Below are 18,599 nucleotides of genomic sequence, written 5' to 3' on the forward strand. Positions count from 1 at the left end.
GCAATCTACTAATAAAAGTTTCAATCAATCAATCAAAAGTGTGAAGGAAAAAATACACTTTTTTATTTCAACCGTACCTCTCTCAAAAGCCTAAAGACTGACCGCACAGTTCCTGTCTTCACAATAAAAGTGCCGCTCCATCGCGCCTGCGCTAACAAAATAAGAGTCTCCGAAAGCCAGCGCAGACAAGCTAGCAAGCTATGGAGTTTGCCGCCAATGTATTTCTTGTAAAGTGTATACAAACGAATATGGAAGCTGGACAAATGAGATGCCAAAAACCAACCACATTCATGTTGTATTAGACAGAAAGGAGGAACTTTTTTTCTCCTCCATTTGAAAACGTGGACGTTATCAGCACTGCTGTCTGATTCCAATCAATGCAAGTCATCAGAATCAGGTAATACACCAACTTATATTCTTATCTTCATGAAAGAAAGGAATCTATATGTTAAACATGCATGTATATTCATTAAAACACCTTTAGCATGTGAACAAAAACGGCAAAATAAATACATATAAATTATATGCTGTATATATAAATGTGTATATATATATATATATATATATATATATATATATATATATATATATATATATATATATATATATATATATATATATATATATATATATATATATATATATACATATGTATACATATATATATATATATATATACATATATATATATATATATATATATATATACATATATATATATATATATATATATATATATATATATATATATATATATATATATATATATATATATATATATATATATATATATATATATATATATATATATATATATATATATATATATATATATATATATATATATATATATATATATATATATATATATATATATATGTCTTAATTAGATTATCCAAAAAATAGTGCTCGATACCGTGGTAGAGCGTAATATGTATGTGTGGGAAAAAATCACAAGACTATTTCATCTCTACAGGCCTGTTTCATGAGGGGTTTCCTCAATCCTCAGGAGATTTCCTGAGGATTGAGGAAACCCCTCATGAAACAGGCCTGTAGAGATGAAATAGTCTTGTGATTTTTTCCCACACATACATATATATATATATATATATATATATATATATATATATATATATATATATATATATATATATATATATATATATATATATATATATATATATATATATGATATGATATATGTGTGTATGTATATGTATATATGAGGTAGATCACCTCGACTTGGTCATTTATTAAGTAATTGATTAACGTTGAAAAACTTAATGGGGTGTTACCATTTAGTGGTCAATTGTACGGAATATGTACTGTGCTTTGCAATCTACTAACACAAGTTTCAATCAATCAATCAATCAATCAATGCCTACTGAGCCTATGGTGCTGTTAAGTTATTTCTGGCTCAATTTGCCTTCATTTTTTTAATTTTAATGTATTATTATTTAATATATATTATTGTTTTAGTTGCTTAAGAGATATTTCTGGCTCTGAATTTGCTCATTGCTATTTTTATGTTTTTGTGCATTATTTGTTGCCCTCATCATTAAACGAACAGGTTACTCATCAGTTACTCAGTACTTGAGTAGTTTTTTCACAACATACTTTTTAATTTTACTCAAGTAAATATTTGGGTGACTACTCTTTACTTTTACTTGAGTAATAAATCTCTAAAGTAACAGTACTCTTACTTGAGTACAATTTCTGGCTACTCTACCCACCTCTGAACATTTCTAAAAAAAAAGGGCAGTTCTCCTTTAAATATCATGCAAAATAAAACATAATACAACAAATAGAAGGTTACTTAGTAAAATCATACAGAAATGCTTTACATTTACATTTCAATAATCAAATGTCAAAATACCATACAAACTCAAACCCCATCATCTCATATGGTTTCCTAATCTCGTAAAAAAAAAAAAAGTTAAACTTTTTCTCTTAAAATGGTGTTAATTTATTGTCATTCCAATTGTATTTGATGTATTTCATTACTTTACAGCAAGGGTGTCCAAAGTGCCTCTGGGGACATAATGTGCCGCAGCTCGATTTGTACTGTCCCGCAGCGAATATTCTACATACAAAACTCAAATATAAAAAATAATATAGTAGGACTATGGCCACATTGAAAAGAGAAAAATATGAAATTGTAATATTTTAGAAAGATATAATAATTCTGATTAAAATTAATTTAACAGCTTAACATTTTAACCTACGTTATACCTACACTTGTTATTACAGAGTGTTTAGTCAAAGAAAATAAATCACTTAGCCACCCTTTAACTTTAATGTTTCTGTATGTAAAAAAAAAACAACGTTTGGACAACCCTGCTATAGAATACTAATTTAAAACTCATGTCGTCATCCTCTTGAATGGATGTCAAACTGGCAGGAGGTCTGGCTCCTATCAACACTAGATGTCAGTGTTCTCGCTGCACTGTGAACCTGGATGTAGTAAGAAAAGCAGCCTGGGAAAAGCTGCACAAAAATGTATCCTGTTGTTTCCGTACCTACCTGGAGCTCTTCAAAAAATCTGCTACAACTAGGCCTATACAATGTTGTATTTTTTTTATTTGCATAATATATTGCCTGATCCTGGGTTTCCTGTTAGGATGAATTATAAATGTTATTAGCTGGCCTTTGAGTTGCAGGGATGATCATTATGTAAATTGATGAATTATACAAATATGTTGTATTTGAATCTTATATTAATAAAACAATTAATACAATGACCCAAATATCCACAACATGATTATATACAAATTGTATATTAATACACTGCTATTAATTTTCACTGCTGGACTCTAAGAGGTTCCGCAGCTTCCGTAGCATAACCTCCAGGTTCTGTAACAGCTTCTTCCCTCAGGCCATAAGACTCTTGAATGCATCATAATAATCCCCTCAATTCCCTCCCAAACGGATTAACTCGCTGGAATATAAAGACAATATACATCCATAAACGCGGATGCAAAATTGCAATATATTTATTTGTACAGTTATCTATGTATTTATATCTTTTGATTGTACAATTTTGATCTGCACCTTATTGCTCTTTTGTCCTGCACTACAACGAGCTAATGCAACGAAATTTCGTTTTATCTGTACTGTAAAGTTAAGATTTGAATGACAATAAAAGGAAGTCTAAGTCTAAGTCATATATTTAAATATAATTGTTCTAATAAATAAACCAAAATATTTACAACGCATTTGAACAATTTTAAATATAAAAAATAACGCCATGTTATTTATTTCACATGACAGAAAGGAAGTTTATTTTGAAAATAAATAATGAAAAAAACGGAAGTTGAAGCAGCCAATTAGAACTTCCGAAGCTGTCGAAACCGGAAAAAGGAAGCCGAACAGAAAAAGAGCGCCTGGATTGAATCTGGAGACGTTAACGCAAGGTAAACTTTCTAATACTTCCGAATTCTCACAACAAGTTGATTTAATAGCATTTACTGTGTTAAAGAACCATTTTACAAGTAAAGTAAAGCGTGCCACGGTGGAGAGAGACACGTTTTTCTGTTGGCTTATGCCATTAATTGTTTGCTGAATACTGGGAACGTCTGTTAAACATGTAAACAGTGTGTTGCTAGCTTGTGTCATTTAGCATGTATGTTAACGATACAGAAGAGTTCAAGATGATCGAACGCTAATACTTTGTAAGCTTTAAAATGGTGTCTGCAATCTATAATCTTGCAGTTACAATCATTGTATTTAAACACCAGTCCCCTAGAACTTATAACACGAGTACAGATGTATCAGCTTTCCTTTGCTAAGTCGCCAGAGGAATCTTTGGAAAAGAGGAAATGCAACTGTCATGGCTAGGACACAATGGCGTCAAAGTTAGCAGCAAAACAATTATGTAATGCTGTTGTACACTACTTGTGAAACACAGTAAGCTGATATCAAGTTGACAACAATTGTGAATAAATATATACAGATAACAGGTGACGGGCATAGCACATCATGTCTTTTGCCTGACACTCATTCTGTACATCATACATGTTAGGGCTGTGAATCTTAGGGTGTCCCACGATTCGATTCAATATCGATTCTTGGGGTCAAGATTCGATTCAAAATCTTTTTTTTTTCTATTAAACACGATTCTCGATTCAAAAACGATTTTTTTCCCGATTCAAAACATCTCTCTATTCATTCAATACATGGGATTTCAGCAGGATCTACCCCAGTCTGTTGACGTGCAAGCAGAGTAGTAGATTTTTGTAAAAAGCTTTTATAATTGTAAAGGACAATGTTTTATCAACTGATTGCAGTAATGTAAATTTGTTTGAACTATTAAATGAACCAAAAATATGACTTATTTTATCTTTGTGAAAATATTGGACACAGTTTGTTGTCAAGCTTATGAGATGCGATGCAAGTGTAAGCCACTGTGAACTATTGTTCTTTTTTTCCCATTTTTTTTATAAATGTCTAATGATAATGTCAATGAGGGATTTTTAATCACTGCTATGTTGAAATTGTAACTAATATTGATACTGTTGTTGATAATATTCATTTTTGTTTCACTACTTTTGGATTGTTCTGTGTCGTGTTTGTGTCTCCTCAATTGCTCTGTTTATTGCTGTTCTGAGTGTTGCTGGGTCGGGTTTGGTTTTGGAATTGGATTGCATTGTTATGGTATTGCTGTGTATTGTTTTGTTGGATTGATTAATTAAAAAAAAAAATATATATATATATATATATATATATATATATATATATATATATATATATATATATATATATATATATATATATATATATATATATATATATATATATATATATATATTTTAAAAAATCGATTTTTTAAAAATGAGAATCGATTCTGAGTCGCACAACGTGAGAATCGCGATTCGAATTCGAATCGATTTTTTCCCACACCCCTAATACATGTGCAAGAAAAAAAAAGAAAGCAAACTACAGTAGTTACTGGTTCAATGAAAGCCCACTGTCCGTGTATGTTTTAGTCATTGGATTTTATTTTCATCAATGGAATATCCATCCATTTTCTACCGCTTGTCCCTTTTGGGGTCGCGGGGGGTAAATTTGAAAAAGAAAAACATATTACTTTATTTGAATTGTTTTGGGGTTTTTTGTCAAAAAAATATTCTTTTTTTTAGTGTCGAATAGCAAACATTACATCTAAAAAAGCATTTTGCTTTTCATTTTATACTTCATCCATCCATTTTCAACCGCTTGTCCCTTTCGGGGTCGCGGGGGGCTCTGCAGCCTATCTCAGCTGCATTCGAGCGGAAAGCGGGGTACGTCCTTAACGTAAATTTCCGCCATAACCACAACACCGGGGGAGTTCCACAAACCACGTTAAACCCAGATTCCGATCTAACAAAGGTCTAAACTCGTTCTCCTTCTATGCCACATCAATATGGAATGCACTCCCAACAGGTGTAAAAGAAAGTGCATCTCTATCCTCCTTCAAAACACCACTAAAACAACACCACCAGGCAACTTCAACCCTTAACTAACACCCTCCCCCTTCCACATCCCACCTCCCCGGATTGTAAATAACCAAATGTAAATAATCAAATGTATTTCTAATGTATATACTTGTTCTTATGCTATCTGAACTCATTATGTTCTCTGTTCGCTGTACATATCCTACCAAGTCAGACCTACACTGTTTCAATGCCCATTTCTCTGATGATGCAATTGTTGATGACTGAAGTGCTGATATCAACCAAACCCTCCTCATCTCACCCCCCGGATTGTAAATAATATAAATAATTAAATGTATATACTCTGATGATTAACTTGTCTGATGACTGTATTATGAAGATAGTATATATTTGTACCATGAATTAAATACGTGGACCCCGACTTAAACAAGTTGAAAAACTTATTCGGGTGTTACCATTTAGTGGTCAATTGTACGGAATATGTACTGAACTGTGCAATCTACTAATGAAAGTTTCAATCAATCAATCAATATACCCTGGATAAGTCGCCACCATTCTTGGCAACCCTGAGACCTCCGAATTCGGGAGATGGGGGGTTGGGGTCGGGGGGGGGGCAGGGTTTGGTGGTAGCGGGGGTGTATATTGTAGCATCCCGCAAGAGTTAGTGCTGCAAGGGATTCTGGGTATTTGTTATGTTGTGTTTATGTTGTGTTACGGTGCGGATGTTCTCCCGAAATGTGTTTGTCATTCTTGTTTTGTGTGAGTTCACAGTGTGACGCATATTTGTAACAGTGTTAAAGTTGTTTACACGGTCACCCTCAGTGTGACCTGTATGGCTGTTGATCAAGTATGCATTGCAATAACTTATTTGTGTGTAAAAGCCACATATATTATGTAACTAGACCGGCACGCTGTTTGTATGGAGGAAAAGCGGACGCTATAGGCAATGCCTTTAAGGCACGCCCCCAATATTGTTGTACGGTTGGAAATTGTGAGAATGGTTGCCCCGGGAGATTTTCGGGAGGGGCACTGAAATTCGTGAGTCTCCCGGGAAAATCGGGAGGGTTGGCAAGTACTCGCCGCCGCATCACTGATAGACATCATACAACAAAAATTTTAATTACCAGTGAACAGAAACAAAACAGGTGTTTGTTTGTTTTTCTTTGCAGACACCGGGAGTTTTATTCAAAAGTAAAAGCGAGGATAATTACTATGATACCCGTGTGCCTGTGAGTCTGGCTAAAAAGTATTTTGGGCCCTACACAGAAATGCTTTTAGACATGGCACAACAAGGACTGACTTCTACAGAAATCTCTACGCACAAATCAAAAGAAACTGAAAAACAGACCAAAACAGATGGTTTTTCATATTTCAATGCCAAAACCTGAAGTAGCGATTTTAAAGACAGAACGAAATATTTGCCTGTAAGAAAAATACTCCATTGTAGTGTCGTATAATGCGTGATCAAATTCTTTTTTTTGCCCCAACTTTCTTATGATATGTGTGTAGAGATTTATGTAGATATCAGTCCTCGATAAAAATTATTTCTGTTAGGGGCTCCAAAAACATTTTAGCCAGGTACCCGGGGACTCTAGTATCCCCGCCTTTACTTTGAAAAGAAAAACTTCTGGTGTCAGAATATGAAAAAAACTTCCGTCTTAGTCTGTTTTTCAGTTTCTGTTTACCAGGGATTGAAATGTTTGTTATATGAAATATAAAATGAAAAGGAAACTGTTTTTTTGGATGTTATTGCTCTTTCATACCAAAAAAGAAAAATGTTTTGTATTTCGATTTTCTTTTTTGTTTCTTAAAATGAAATTCAAATAATCTGTCGCTTTTTCAACTTCTATTCATGAAACAAAAATGAAAGGACCAAAACATACACCGCCCACCCATGCCAATTTTTTATTTTGTTGTTGTATTCTAAACCCTTGGATTAATAAGTGGATTGTTTCCTAGTCATTTCAAATGTACTATATTACTCTACTTTGGTAGGAAGGACAAGCAATCCATGCTCAAGTGAGCCTGTGAGGCTAGAGATAAGACCATAAATGCAGAAGTTTTTGGATAATTACACGACAATTGTCCATCAATTTGTAGAAAAGCCAATCAGGAGCTCCGCTTTGCATGATCTGAAATAACAACTATTGGTCAACTGTCGTAGAGATAACAGTGGTCTTGATAGTTTTGAAAATTAGTATTGAATAAACCATGTCAAATATGCAGTATTGAGCTATTTGTGACATCATGTGTTGTAATTATATATAGATCTAGTCATGTGCAGATGAGTAATTTAGTACATCAAATGAGAATATTTGCATGCCTTCATCCAATACTTAAAAAGAAAACAAGGTTTTTCAATTACACTTGTACGTAATAACCTAAGTGTAGCTACAGCAGCCATGGGCAAACTATACTGTAAAGTTTTTTTAAATTTCCCAACTGGGAAAATTATAATTTAAAAGTAAAGACAGCTTCAGATTGCAAAGTACATTTTCAAAAAGTACAAATCATAATGTTGTTGTTTTTTTACACTTATATGTTGCAGTTAATAGTATTCTATCTTCATTTGTCATTATTTATACTTTCTAAATAAATGATTAGATAATGTTCATCAGTCAGATAGGTGGGATTAATAATGGTGGTCAAGCTAGCGTCTGTTCTCAGTGGGTACTAGGCGCCATTTAGTCTTTCTCAAAGAAAAATGCCTGATGCTTGTGATGTTTTTGCCTCTATGAACCATTCAAATCATGAAAAGGATAAAAGTTTCTCCAGAGTTCCTCGAGAGGTAATCAAGAAGGGCGGAAGAGTGCAAGATTTTACAAAACGACGACAAAAAAAGTAGCACACACTCCAGTCCGAGAGTCAAAGAATGCACAATTTTGCAATGATCACTTTGTTAAAGGTTTGTTTGATATACTTTCAATATTTAGTATTTTCCATTGAATTATTATATTGGTATCATTTGTATTTCTTAGAAAGTATTTTTGCTACAAGTGTTTCGAAAAGCACCAACTCGGCAAGTCTAAATAAAAGAAAGCAAATGTGAGTGAAACCTAAGAAAGTTAAGCTGTTACCAAAAAGCTTTAAGCTTTAAGCACATACACAATGTTGACATCTATAGTTATACTGTATTTTGATAAAGACGAGAAAAAAATGTGTACTCGTGAACATCACGTGTAACAGCACCAACAAACATGGCGATAGACGTGAAGATAAATCATGAAATGCAACCTAACTTATCCGGGATAGTCTTGATACCGATTTCCTTGACCCAGCCACGCACAAAGAAGTTGTAGACCTCCATGCTTTTCCACCTTTTCATCAGTTTTGCCGTGTAGAATGACATCTGGAGCACCGGATAGTTCGACATGTCTGGGAATGCTAACAATGGATAATCCTTGATATCACTCGACAAATCTTTTTTTGATAAAGTATAGGGATCTATTCCATTGCAGAGTTATATTTTTTGCTCATATCTGCTTTTTGCAGGAAGATCTTGGCCTCCTGCGTACTCAGATAGGTTGCGCGCTGCTCGCTGCACAACAGCTATCTTGGCTTGGTTGACTACCAGTTTTTCACTTCTGGGAAGAAATCATGTCACGGAATACAAGCAATTCTCCTATCTTAACACACACATAGTTCCGCACATGCATGCTCTCGCTCAGCAGAGAATAGAAATAATTGCTATTATGACATCTAGAGGACACATTTAGAAAAGCAGTTTCTTTTATTAAAAAATTTCAGCTCGTTTTTGTACATAGCAAACTCATCTTGCGGGCCGGGTAGGGTAAACTTGTTTGCTTGCCTGATCTGTTTGAAACCCCTGCCCTCGGACATTATAACACTTGCAGCATGCAGTATTGCCAAACTGCCAGATATTGAAAGTAATCCTTAACAAATGGGATGCATGCATATACAGCAGATTGTATGACACTTATACAGCTAAAAAAAGGACTACGGCTTTTTTTCTTAATGTGTTTTGCAGGATAACCCTCGTCGCTGTGACCATGAGCTTCTGTCCATGTCCACCTGACCCCCTCACAGGCAACAGCATTCAGCACCAGAGGGACCGCTGGGAGAGAAAACGGAGCGTAGTAGCCAGAGAGCTGGTGCAAACTGAACAGCGTTACTGCCAACAGCTGGAGCTAGTGACCACTGTAAGTGGTGCCAGGAGCATGAACATGAGTTTCACCTGCATGAGTCTACACACACAGAAACACACAACATTTGGAATTTTACCAACATTTGGTGCTTAACTAAGTTTGGCAAGATTTACCTTAAAATAATGACAAACACATAAAGCAAAACGTCCCAAATTAATACTTTGACCATTTTTTATACTTAAATTAAAAACAACAAAAACTCATAAACATAACATTTTGAATGATATGACCTCAAGGGCGGTGTCTGTATGTAGCAATCAGCATAGGGTTTTTTCCCCCAATAAAACTAAGTCGTAGTGCAGGGCTATTTAACCGGCGGCCCGGTGAACGGACTATTTTTACAGAAAATTCCAAAACACGCAAGAGCAGTGTCATGTAGATACTCTTTAATTACTTTTTTTGCTAAATATTAAAGATATGGCAGGTCTTTGCATTGACACTTTAACCCCTCAAAGGTCACTGTCCACTGCACTAGACACTTGTGTTTACTGTATATAACTGGGCTATTTTTTTCTGAAATGTGTTACTGACAAAATTAATAGATAAAAAAATAAACGGTTCTCCAAATAAGTATACTGTAATAGTGAAGGGAGAAGTGCTGGTGTTAATGCATAATACATGTTGCAGAGTTCCCCCTACCATTATATTCGGCAGGCAGATAAAGAAGGTCAAGTTACTTTTATTTTTTATATAGCAGCAAAACAATAATTTAAGGTTATTTTCATATGCAACATGTCATAAATAGCCTTATCTTATTTACATGCCATTTCTGTCGCTATGTCAGGGGTGTCCATACTTTTACACCAAGGGCTGCATACTGAAAAGTAACATTTTGCCATTTTGATATTGTATTTTGTTATAAAAAATCTAAAAACAAACATATATGCCACTATATACAGGTATATATATTTAAAGTGTTGTGATATAAGTGACTAAGTATATTATTATAAGTTTTTAGTATCAACATTTCTGCTTTTTCTTATTACATGTTTTTGTTTATTTTTCCTTCCATTTTTGCTTGTTTTTCTGATTTTATTTCGACAATTTGCTGCGGGCCAACAAAACTTGAGCTGCGGGCCGCAAAAAGCCACACTTTGGACACCATAGCTCCATATAGTCAGGCTTACATTTTATTTTGTGGATTATTTTGAAATCTTTGTATTGCTTTGAATTATGACAGTTTGTTAAATGAAAATGTGACTGTAGCGGAGCGATCACATTATAGTCGGCCTACATGCTGTAAACCTAGGGGAAACACGGTACTGTAGTAACAAACTAAAGGTAGCAGTCATTGTACTTTTTGCAGGGACAACAGACTTTACGACCCACCAGTGTAGCCTAATTTCTACTCAATTACTCTCCTTCTGCCCTCCAATTAGGAGTCATTTCAAGCCTTGTGCTCATTCAATTTGCTAATCCCATTTCCTCCGCAAATGACTTGAGACCAACGCAGCTGTCACTTCATTGGGGCAACATTTTTCTGTATGTGTTTTCACAACAACCTCAATCTTTAGTGGGAAGATCTTGAGCGGTTAAAAGCCCTGTGTGGGCATTATAAGTGTACCGCTATTATAAATAGAGTGAAACTGCAATTCATTAAACGTTTCTAATGCTGCGCAATATTGGTGTAACTTGTTTCTTACAGTATTTTGTGGAGATCTTGAAGGCCAAAGGAACCCTGAGGCAGGACATTAGACAAAGTATCTTCAGTTCAATTAAAGCCATTCACTCCTTAAACCAGTAAGTATCCTCTTGCATAATTTACGAATATCAGCGCTTTCAGGGCAGTAGGAGACTGTGGTAAGTGATGGGTATAAGCAGTTGGTCCCTTGTGTAAGAATGCACTCATGATAAACTCTAGGTTTATTAAAGCATCTTTCTTATCTTTACCATTAGAAGAAGTCAATAATTAGGTTATAGATGTTCTATTTCTCCCTCTTGGGTACATTAGTGTACATATTATAATTTCAAGAGATAAAGCCAGGACTGGTAAAAGGTTGTTATAACGGATACGTGAAATTGAGACTGTTTCATTTGTCCTGTATGTAACCTCATCACACTCGAGAAGTTGAGGTACTTCCAAGAAGAGATCCTAATTCTGTTCAATACAATACTTGATCAATAGACTTTATTAATATTTTGGTACAGCAACCACATTGTTTGACGGTACGGTCCAAATAAGAATACAATACATTACAAATAAGAATAGTAAAAGCGACTTGTCCAGGGTGTACCCCGCCTTCCGCCCGATTGTAGCTGAGATAGGCTCCAGCGACCCCGAAGGGAATAAGCGGTAGAAAATGGATGGATGGAAAAGAGAAAGGAAAATATTAAAATGTTTTATTGATAACTTTATATGTGCAATTGTGTAAATGTGCAAGGTTTGAAAAAAGTACTATACTATTTGTATAATTTTATATAAGAGATGCACACATGCAATGCATACTGTTATTGACATACACTGTGCACAAATGTACCAGATTTAACAAACGCTATTTGCTGTGGGTGCTGGTTTCAAAATAGAACTCTAGAACAGTGGTCCCCAACCTTTTTGTAACTGCGGACAAAAAGGTTGTCCCACGGACCGGGGGGGGGGGGGTATGGTATATATATATTTTTTGTCATAAAAAAATACAATCATGCGCGCTTACGGACTGTATCCCTGCAGACTGTATTGATCTATATTGATATATAATGTAGGAACCAGAAATATTAATAACAGAAAGAAACAACCCTTTTGTGTGAATGAGAGTAAATAGGGGAGGGAGGTTGTTTGGGTTGGTGCACTAATTGTAAGTGTATCTTGTGTTTTTATGTTGATTTAATAAAAATAAAAAAAAAACAATTTACATTTTTTTAAAATTTTTATTTCTTGTGCGGCCCGGTACCCATCAATCCATGGACTGGTACCGGGCCGTGGCCCGGTGGTTGGTGACCACTGCTCTAGAACACTTAAACTGCCATCCAATTAAAAATACTAATTGCTGTGGATAATTAATTTGATTAATTAATTTAAAATAAATCCCTGTAGTCCAGGGTCTCAACCAGTCGCTGTGATTTGGAGCATCTCACCAAAGGGTATGGAAATATTTGCTTAAACTCTCAGTATTTTTTTCGTAACTGTTTATTTCAGACAGGATGCCTCTATTTAATGACAAATTACCACACATTAGCATAAAGATAATGACCGCATGGTTTGAGTGGAGATAAATCAAGTACAATTTAAATGTTGCCAGTCATATAAAACACACAATTCTTTATTTTTGTCAAAGTAGCCCAAATCATGTTTTAAATGGAACCTGCTCTAGAAATAAATGTGTACTGGCATACCGTATAGAATGTAAAAAAATTCATACACAATGGGCCTGATTTACTAAAGGTGTGCATATACTAAAGCACGTGCAAACTTGATAGCAAACTCACAGCTCCTCTACTAAACGTGTGCAAAATGGATTGTGTCATGTTAAGTGATCAGAATAAGGCGTGCAATCCATTTTGCGTCTGTCTTTATTAATATGCAAAGTATATGCTGATCATCAAAATGTCCACAATACTGGGAAGAGAAACTGCAATTATACAGCATGCACAAATGTGATTTATCAACACTCCTCACCGTTTTGCGAGCACTATTTTGCGTTTTATTTTGCACCTTTTGAAAAGGATGAACAAACTGACAGTGCCACACACGGCTGTGAGAGAGGAGTGCTTGCTGCAAATATACACGATTGACTTAGAATCTTCTGTCCTACGCGTACGTTTCAGCATATTTGGAAGGTCAAAAATAACAAATATTAGACACATCGTCTATTCAGCAATATTATTTTATAATTGTATATATACTGGATGACTTAAGGGGCTGATTCAAATTAATTCAATTGATCTGTTTTGATGTCATTTAATATTTTTTTATGATTTATTTTCACATAAAATATATATTACTAACATACAGTATGCCCTATATCAGTGGTCCCCAACCACCGGGCCGCGGCCCGGTACCGGTCCGTGGATCGATTGGTACCGGGCCGCACAAGAAATGTATTTATTAAAAAAAAAAAAAAGATTTTATTTTTATTTTTTTATATTATTAAATCAACATAAAAAACACAAGATACACTTACAATTAGTGCACCAAACCAAAAAACCTTCCTCCCCCATTTACACTCATTCGCACAAAAGGGTTGTTTCTTTCTGTTATTAATATTTCTGGTTCCTACATTATATATCAATATAGATCAATACAGTCTGCAGGGATACAGTCCGTAAGCACACATGATTGTATTTCTATATGACCAAAAAATATATAAAAAATACCATAACCCCCCGGTCCGAGGGACAAATTTTCAAGCGTTGACCGGTCCGCAGCTACAAAAAGGTTGGGGACCACTGCCCTATATGATAAACAACTCTCAAAGTATGCATTGTTTGTGTCTTGAGCACAGTAGTGCAGCCTCCCACCCATGCACATTCAGCCAAAAAAAAAAAAAAAAAAATGTTGTCAATGTAGAGGCACTGCACGACTGCTTCTAAAATCACCCAAAAGTGGTACATGTCTCCTCCTTGCTTGTGTGAAAACAAAGCAAAACGCCACTGGTAGAAAAATTATATAACATGAATGTGCAGAAATTGAGTGTCTCTGTGGTGATGCCCTGTATAGTACATTCAAAATCCTCATTTAAAAATGGTGGTCTTCTCCACCTTTCAGTTGCACACGCAGTGTTAGTAGATCACACGCAACATGGCCACTAATAGTACACGCAATTTTATAGATTGCACACACTGTTTATTGCAAGGTATTTGGATCTTAGCAAATCAGGCCCAATATGAATTGTGGATAGCAACATTTTGTCAATGCTCCGGCAAAACAAGCTTATTGTCTTCGTTCTATGAAAATAAATGTTCCCAAAAAATTTAGGAGCTCTTGGCCATTATTTTGTAAACATAGCTCTCAGTAGAAAATAGGTTGGAGAACTCTGCTGTATTCCATCAACGAAATTAAGTCTAACCACCACTGCAATTTTACTCAATATTACTTTAACAGAAAAAAATATTGTAAAAACATTAGCAATGTGCACATGTTTCCCGGGCACATGATTCCCGGGCGCGTCCACCGCTGCTGCTCACTGCTCCCCTCACGTCCCAGGGGTTTGGGGTGATGGGTCAAATGCAGAGGATAATCTCATCACATCTAGTGTGTGTGTGACAATCATTGGTACTTTTAACTCTTTTATTGTTAATTATTATTCAATTAGTTTTTTTCCCCCCCAATTATTTAAAAATGTAAAAACGTTTTCTGAATGTTTTGTGCTAGTGTTGTATTGATTCTGTCCAATGAGTGTGTGTACTTACATTGGGATCAAATCAACAGCGTCTCTCCTGGTCACACTAAAGTAATGCACTCTATTTTTCTTCACATTAATAATTAACATCCATTCCACATAATTGACCAAATTATTATTTGATTATCATGCCTACCGCTTTTTTAAAATTTTTGTATTTAATTTAATTTTTTTAAAATGTAAAACCTACCCCAATACTGTATAATAGAGACATGCGACTGTGGCACCAATCGGTTCATCTGTCATGTCTTGTTTAAATAAAAGTAAAATATAAAGAAAGTAGTGTAGTGTGAGACATGTTTAGGGTGCTACAATGAAGACTGAAGTATGAATTACACATTGTGATGTATTGGATAAATGGTTCTGCGCCTCCCATACATCTTCATTATGGACCCCTTTATTGAATTAGTGGTTGAAAAGCAATGGCAAGTAGTAAGTACTCCATTTAAAAACACTCCATTGAGAGATAGTGTGTTGGACAGATTTATCACTGCAAAGTGATAGATTAGATTTTCCAATATTATGTTCTCCCACGGGTCGCGTGGTGGGCTAGCGGTGAGCACGTCTGCACCATAGTCTGGACATTTGGGTTAGTATCTCTGTTGAAGCATCTCTTTGTGGAGTATGCCTGCTCTCCCTGTGCGTGTGTGGGTTTTCTCCGGGTACTCTGGCTTCCTCCCACATTCCAAAAACACGTATGTTTGGCTAATTGGAGACTAAATTGCCCATCAGTGTGAATATGAGAGTGAATTACTGTTTGTCTTTGCAGTACGTAGTGTGTATTCTAGATGTATCACTTTGAGACAACAATCCCAGTTAACTAATCAAATAAGTGCACCCGTCACAAGCTTGCTAATGGCTGCGTCAGCATCAGATTGTGCCTGACGTTTTATAATTTTTATGATCAACATCCAACAAGTGTATTTTGGGAAGTATGGTACATACTCAAGCCTTACGTGCATGCTTAGTCCTAACACGGGGGTCAGCAACCTCTAGAGCCACATCTTTGGCACTGACCTAGTGGTTCCCTGGAGCTTTTTCAAAAATGAAAAAATATATTTCGTTTTAATATGGTTTCTGTGGGAGGACAAACATGACACAAACCTTCGTAATTGTTAGAAATTCCACTGTTTATATTAAAAATGCTTCACTGATGAGAGTATTTGGTATCTGCCATTTTGTCCTACTAATTTTGCCAGTCCTTTTAACTCGCCTTAGTTTGTTTACATGTACAACTTTCTCTGACGCAGCCACAGAAAGACGTGGTTTATGCCACTACTTTGTCTCATTTTGTTTACCAAAATTATTATGCTGTGCGTGAATGCACAACGGTGAGTTTTGTTGATGTTTTTGAATTGTTGGAGTGCTAATTGGGCATATTTGGTCACTGCATGACTGCAAGCTAATTGATGCTAACATGCTATTTAGGCTAGCTGTCTGTACAGATTGCATCATTATGCCTCGTTTGTAGGTATATTTGAGCTAATTTAATTTCCTTTACTAATGTCCTCTGTGTATTTAATTTATATTTTTATGTAATATTGGCTGCATTTCTGGTAATTGTGTGCCATGTTGTTTCAGACCACAGCAAACATTACCCAGCTTGCAAAGAATGTAATAAATCCATTAGAAGAAGATAGCCTGCCGTTTCCTTGAACTCTTACTACATTACATATATAATTACAGCATGTTAATAAAACCTTTAATGGAGATGTTTGGATGTTTTTTAAGGGTGTTATAGGCAAAATAACGTGGCTCCCATAGACTCCATTGTACGCAGACTTTTGATCACATTTATTTAATATTTACAATTCACGCAAAAACAAAAATACATCCGTCGTCTTTAGAGGGGAACTGCATATGTTTTTCTTTTTTTATGCATTCTAATTCTTAATATATGGTTAGTATAAAGTGGCTAACATTGTAGATAATGGGAGTCATCTATTACGCCTACAAAGCCCTCTAAAAAACATTAAAAAATCGCTAACAATTCTCCATTTACATGTCAAAACCTGCATATTAACCAAGTTTTATCAAAATTGTTATTGTAGGTCGTGAGTTCACACCCCGGCCGAGTCATACCAAAGACTATAAAAATGGGACCCGTTATCTCCCTGCTTGGCACTCAGCATCAAGGGTTGGAATTGGGGGTTAAATCACCCAAAAATGATTCCCGGGCACGGCCACCGCTGCTGCCAACTGCTGCTGACCACTGTTCCCCTCACCTCCCAGGGGGTGATCAAGGGTGATGGGTCAAATTCTGAGAATAATTTCGCCACACCTAGTGTGTGTGTGACAATCATCGGCACTTTAACTTTAACTTTAATAAGCGCTAACGCAGAGGAACTACCTTTTAGTGGCGCCGTGATCATGGAGAGGTGACGAGCTTATGCAGCTATTGACATACTGAGCCTGTGAGCTACTGCATCGCTTCTAAGTTGGTGAAAGTTAATTTTAGATTATAAATCATGCCTTTCACTTGTATAATAAAAGGTTATGGCCATGAACTAAGAAGTTGGTCAACTTTGAGATTTAACTTAGACCCGGAGATCGTGAGAAAGACACGAAAAAGAGCTGTTATTTTGACCCCTTTTTTTATTTTTATTTTTTTTTACTTGCATGATGATTGTTTAATTCTTTACCTAAACGGGAAAATATGAACATCCCAGTGAGAGCAGATATTGTACAGTTGGTGATTGTTTCATTATGTTCATAGTTTGTATTTTTCGTTCAGTACTTAGCAATAGTGCTACTTGCTGGATCTGTTTAGCACACAGCTTCTAAAACTTGTATATTTAGGCTAAAAAAATTTAAGGTTCCGAATCATCATTTGTCCGAGAGTAGTCGATGTTAGCTCTTATGAAGTCTGCCATGATAGTTTTTGTTAAAGGAAATCGAACGTTGTGATGCGTCTGTGAAACTCATGCAACGCCGTATGCTTAAAATTCCCTAAATATTAAATGTTACTAATATTGTGCCTGTTACTACATTACATATATACTTACAGTGTGTATATACAACATTGTTGGAGGTTTTTGGATGTTTTTTAGAGCGCTTTATACAAAACCCAAAACCAGTGAAGTCGGCACAAGTCGTAAATAAAAACAGAATACAATGATTTGCAAATCCTTTTCAACTTATATTCAATTGAGTAGACTGCAAAGACAAGATATTTAATGTTCTTAATTTTTTTTTGCAAATAATCATTAACTTAGAATTTAATAGCAGCAACACATTGCATAAAAGTAGGCACAGGGGCATTTTTACCACTTTGTTACATGGCCTTTCCTTTTAACAACACTCAGTAAACGTTTAGTAACTGAGGACACCAATTTTTTAAGCTTTTCAGGTGGAATTCTTTCCCATTCTTGCTATATGTACAGCTTAAGTTGCTCAACAGTCCAGGGTCTCCGTTGTGGTATTTTAAGCTTCATATTGCGCCACACATTTTCAATGGGAGACAGGTCTGGACTACAGGCAGGCCAGTCTATTACCCGCACTCTTTTACTATGAAGCTACGCTGTTGTAACACATGGCTTGGCATTGTCTTGCTTTTACAAAATATATTCGATTAATTTTCGCTGCCTCAAGGCGTCATAATTTTATAAAACATTTTACGGCATTTTGCCTCGTTTAGTAGTCAAAGCTCACGTTTCCTTGTCCAC

The 18,599-nt window shown here is 35.4% G+C and overlaps 1 protein-coding gene across 2 annotated transcripts in view; it reads left to right on the forward strand.

Moving 5' to 3' along the window:
* Window positions 1–3,301: 3,301 nt before the first annotated feature.
* arhgef39 (Rho guanine nucleotide exchange factor (GEF) 39) overlaps window positions 3,302–18,599 on the forward strand; it is a 105,141-nt gene continuing 89,843 nt past the window's right edge. For both annotated transcript variants that reach the window (XM_062065682.1, XM_062065681.1), the window contains exons 1-3: window positions 3,302–3,413; window positions 9,421–9,592; window positions 11,244–11,338. In XM_062065682.1, the coding sequence (XP_061921666.1) occupies window positions 9,443–9,592; window positions 11,244–11,338 (245 nt within the window). In that variant the 5' untranslated portion in view covers window positions 3,302–3,413; window positions 9,421–9,442. The remainder of the gene's footprint in view (window positions 3,414–9,420; window positions 9,593–11,243; window positions 11,339–18,599) is intronic.

Source organism: Entelurus aequoreus, linkage group LG12, assembly GCF_033978785.1.
Source record: "Entelurus aequoreus isolate RoL-2023_Sb linkage group LG12, RoL_Eaeq_v1.1, whole genome shotgun sequence".
NCBI lineage: Eukaryota > Metazoa > Chordata > Actinopteri > Syngnathiformes > Syngnathidae > Entelurus > Entelurus aequoreus.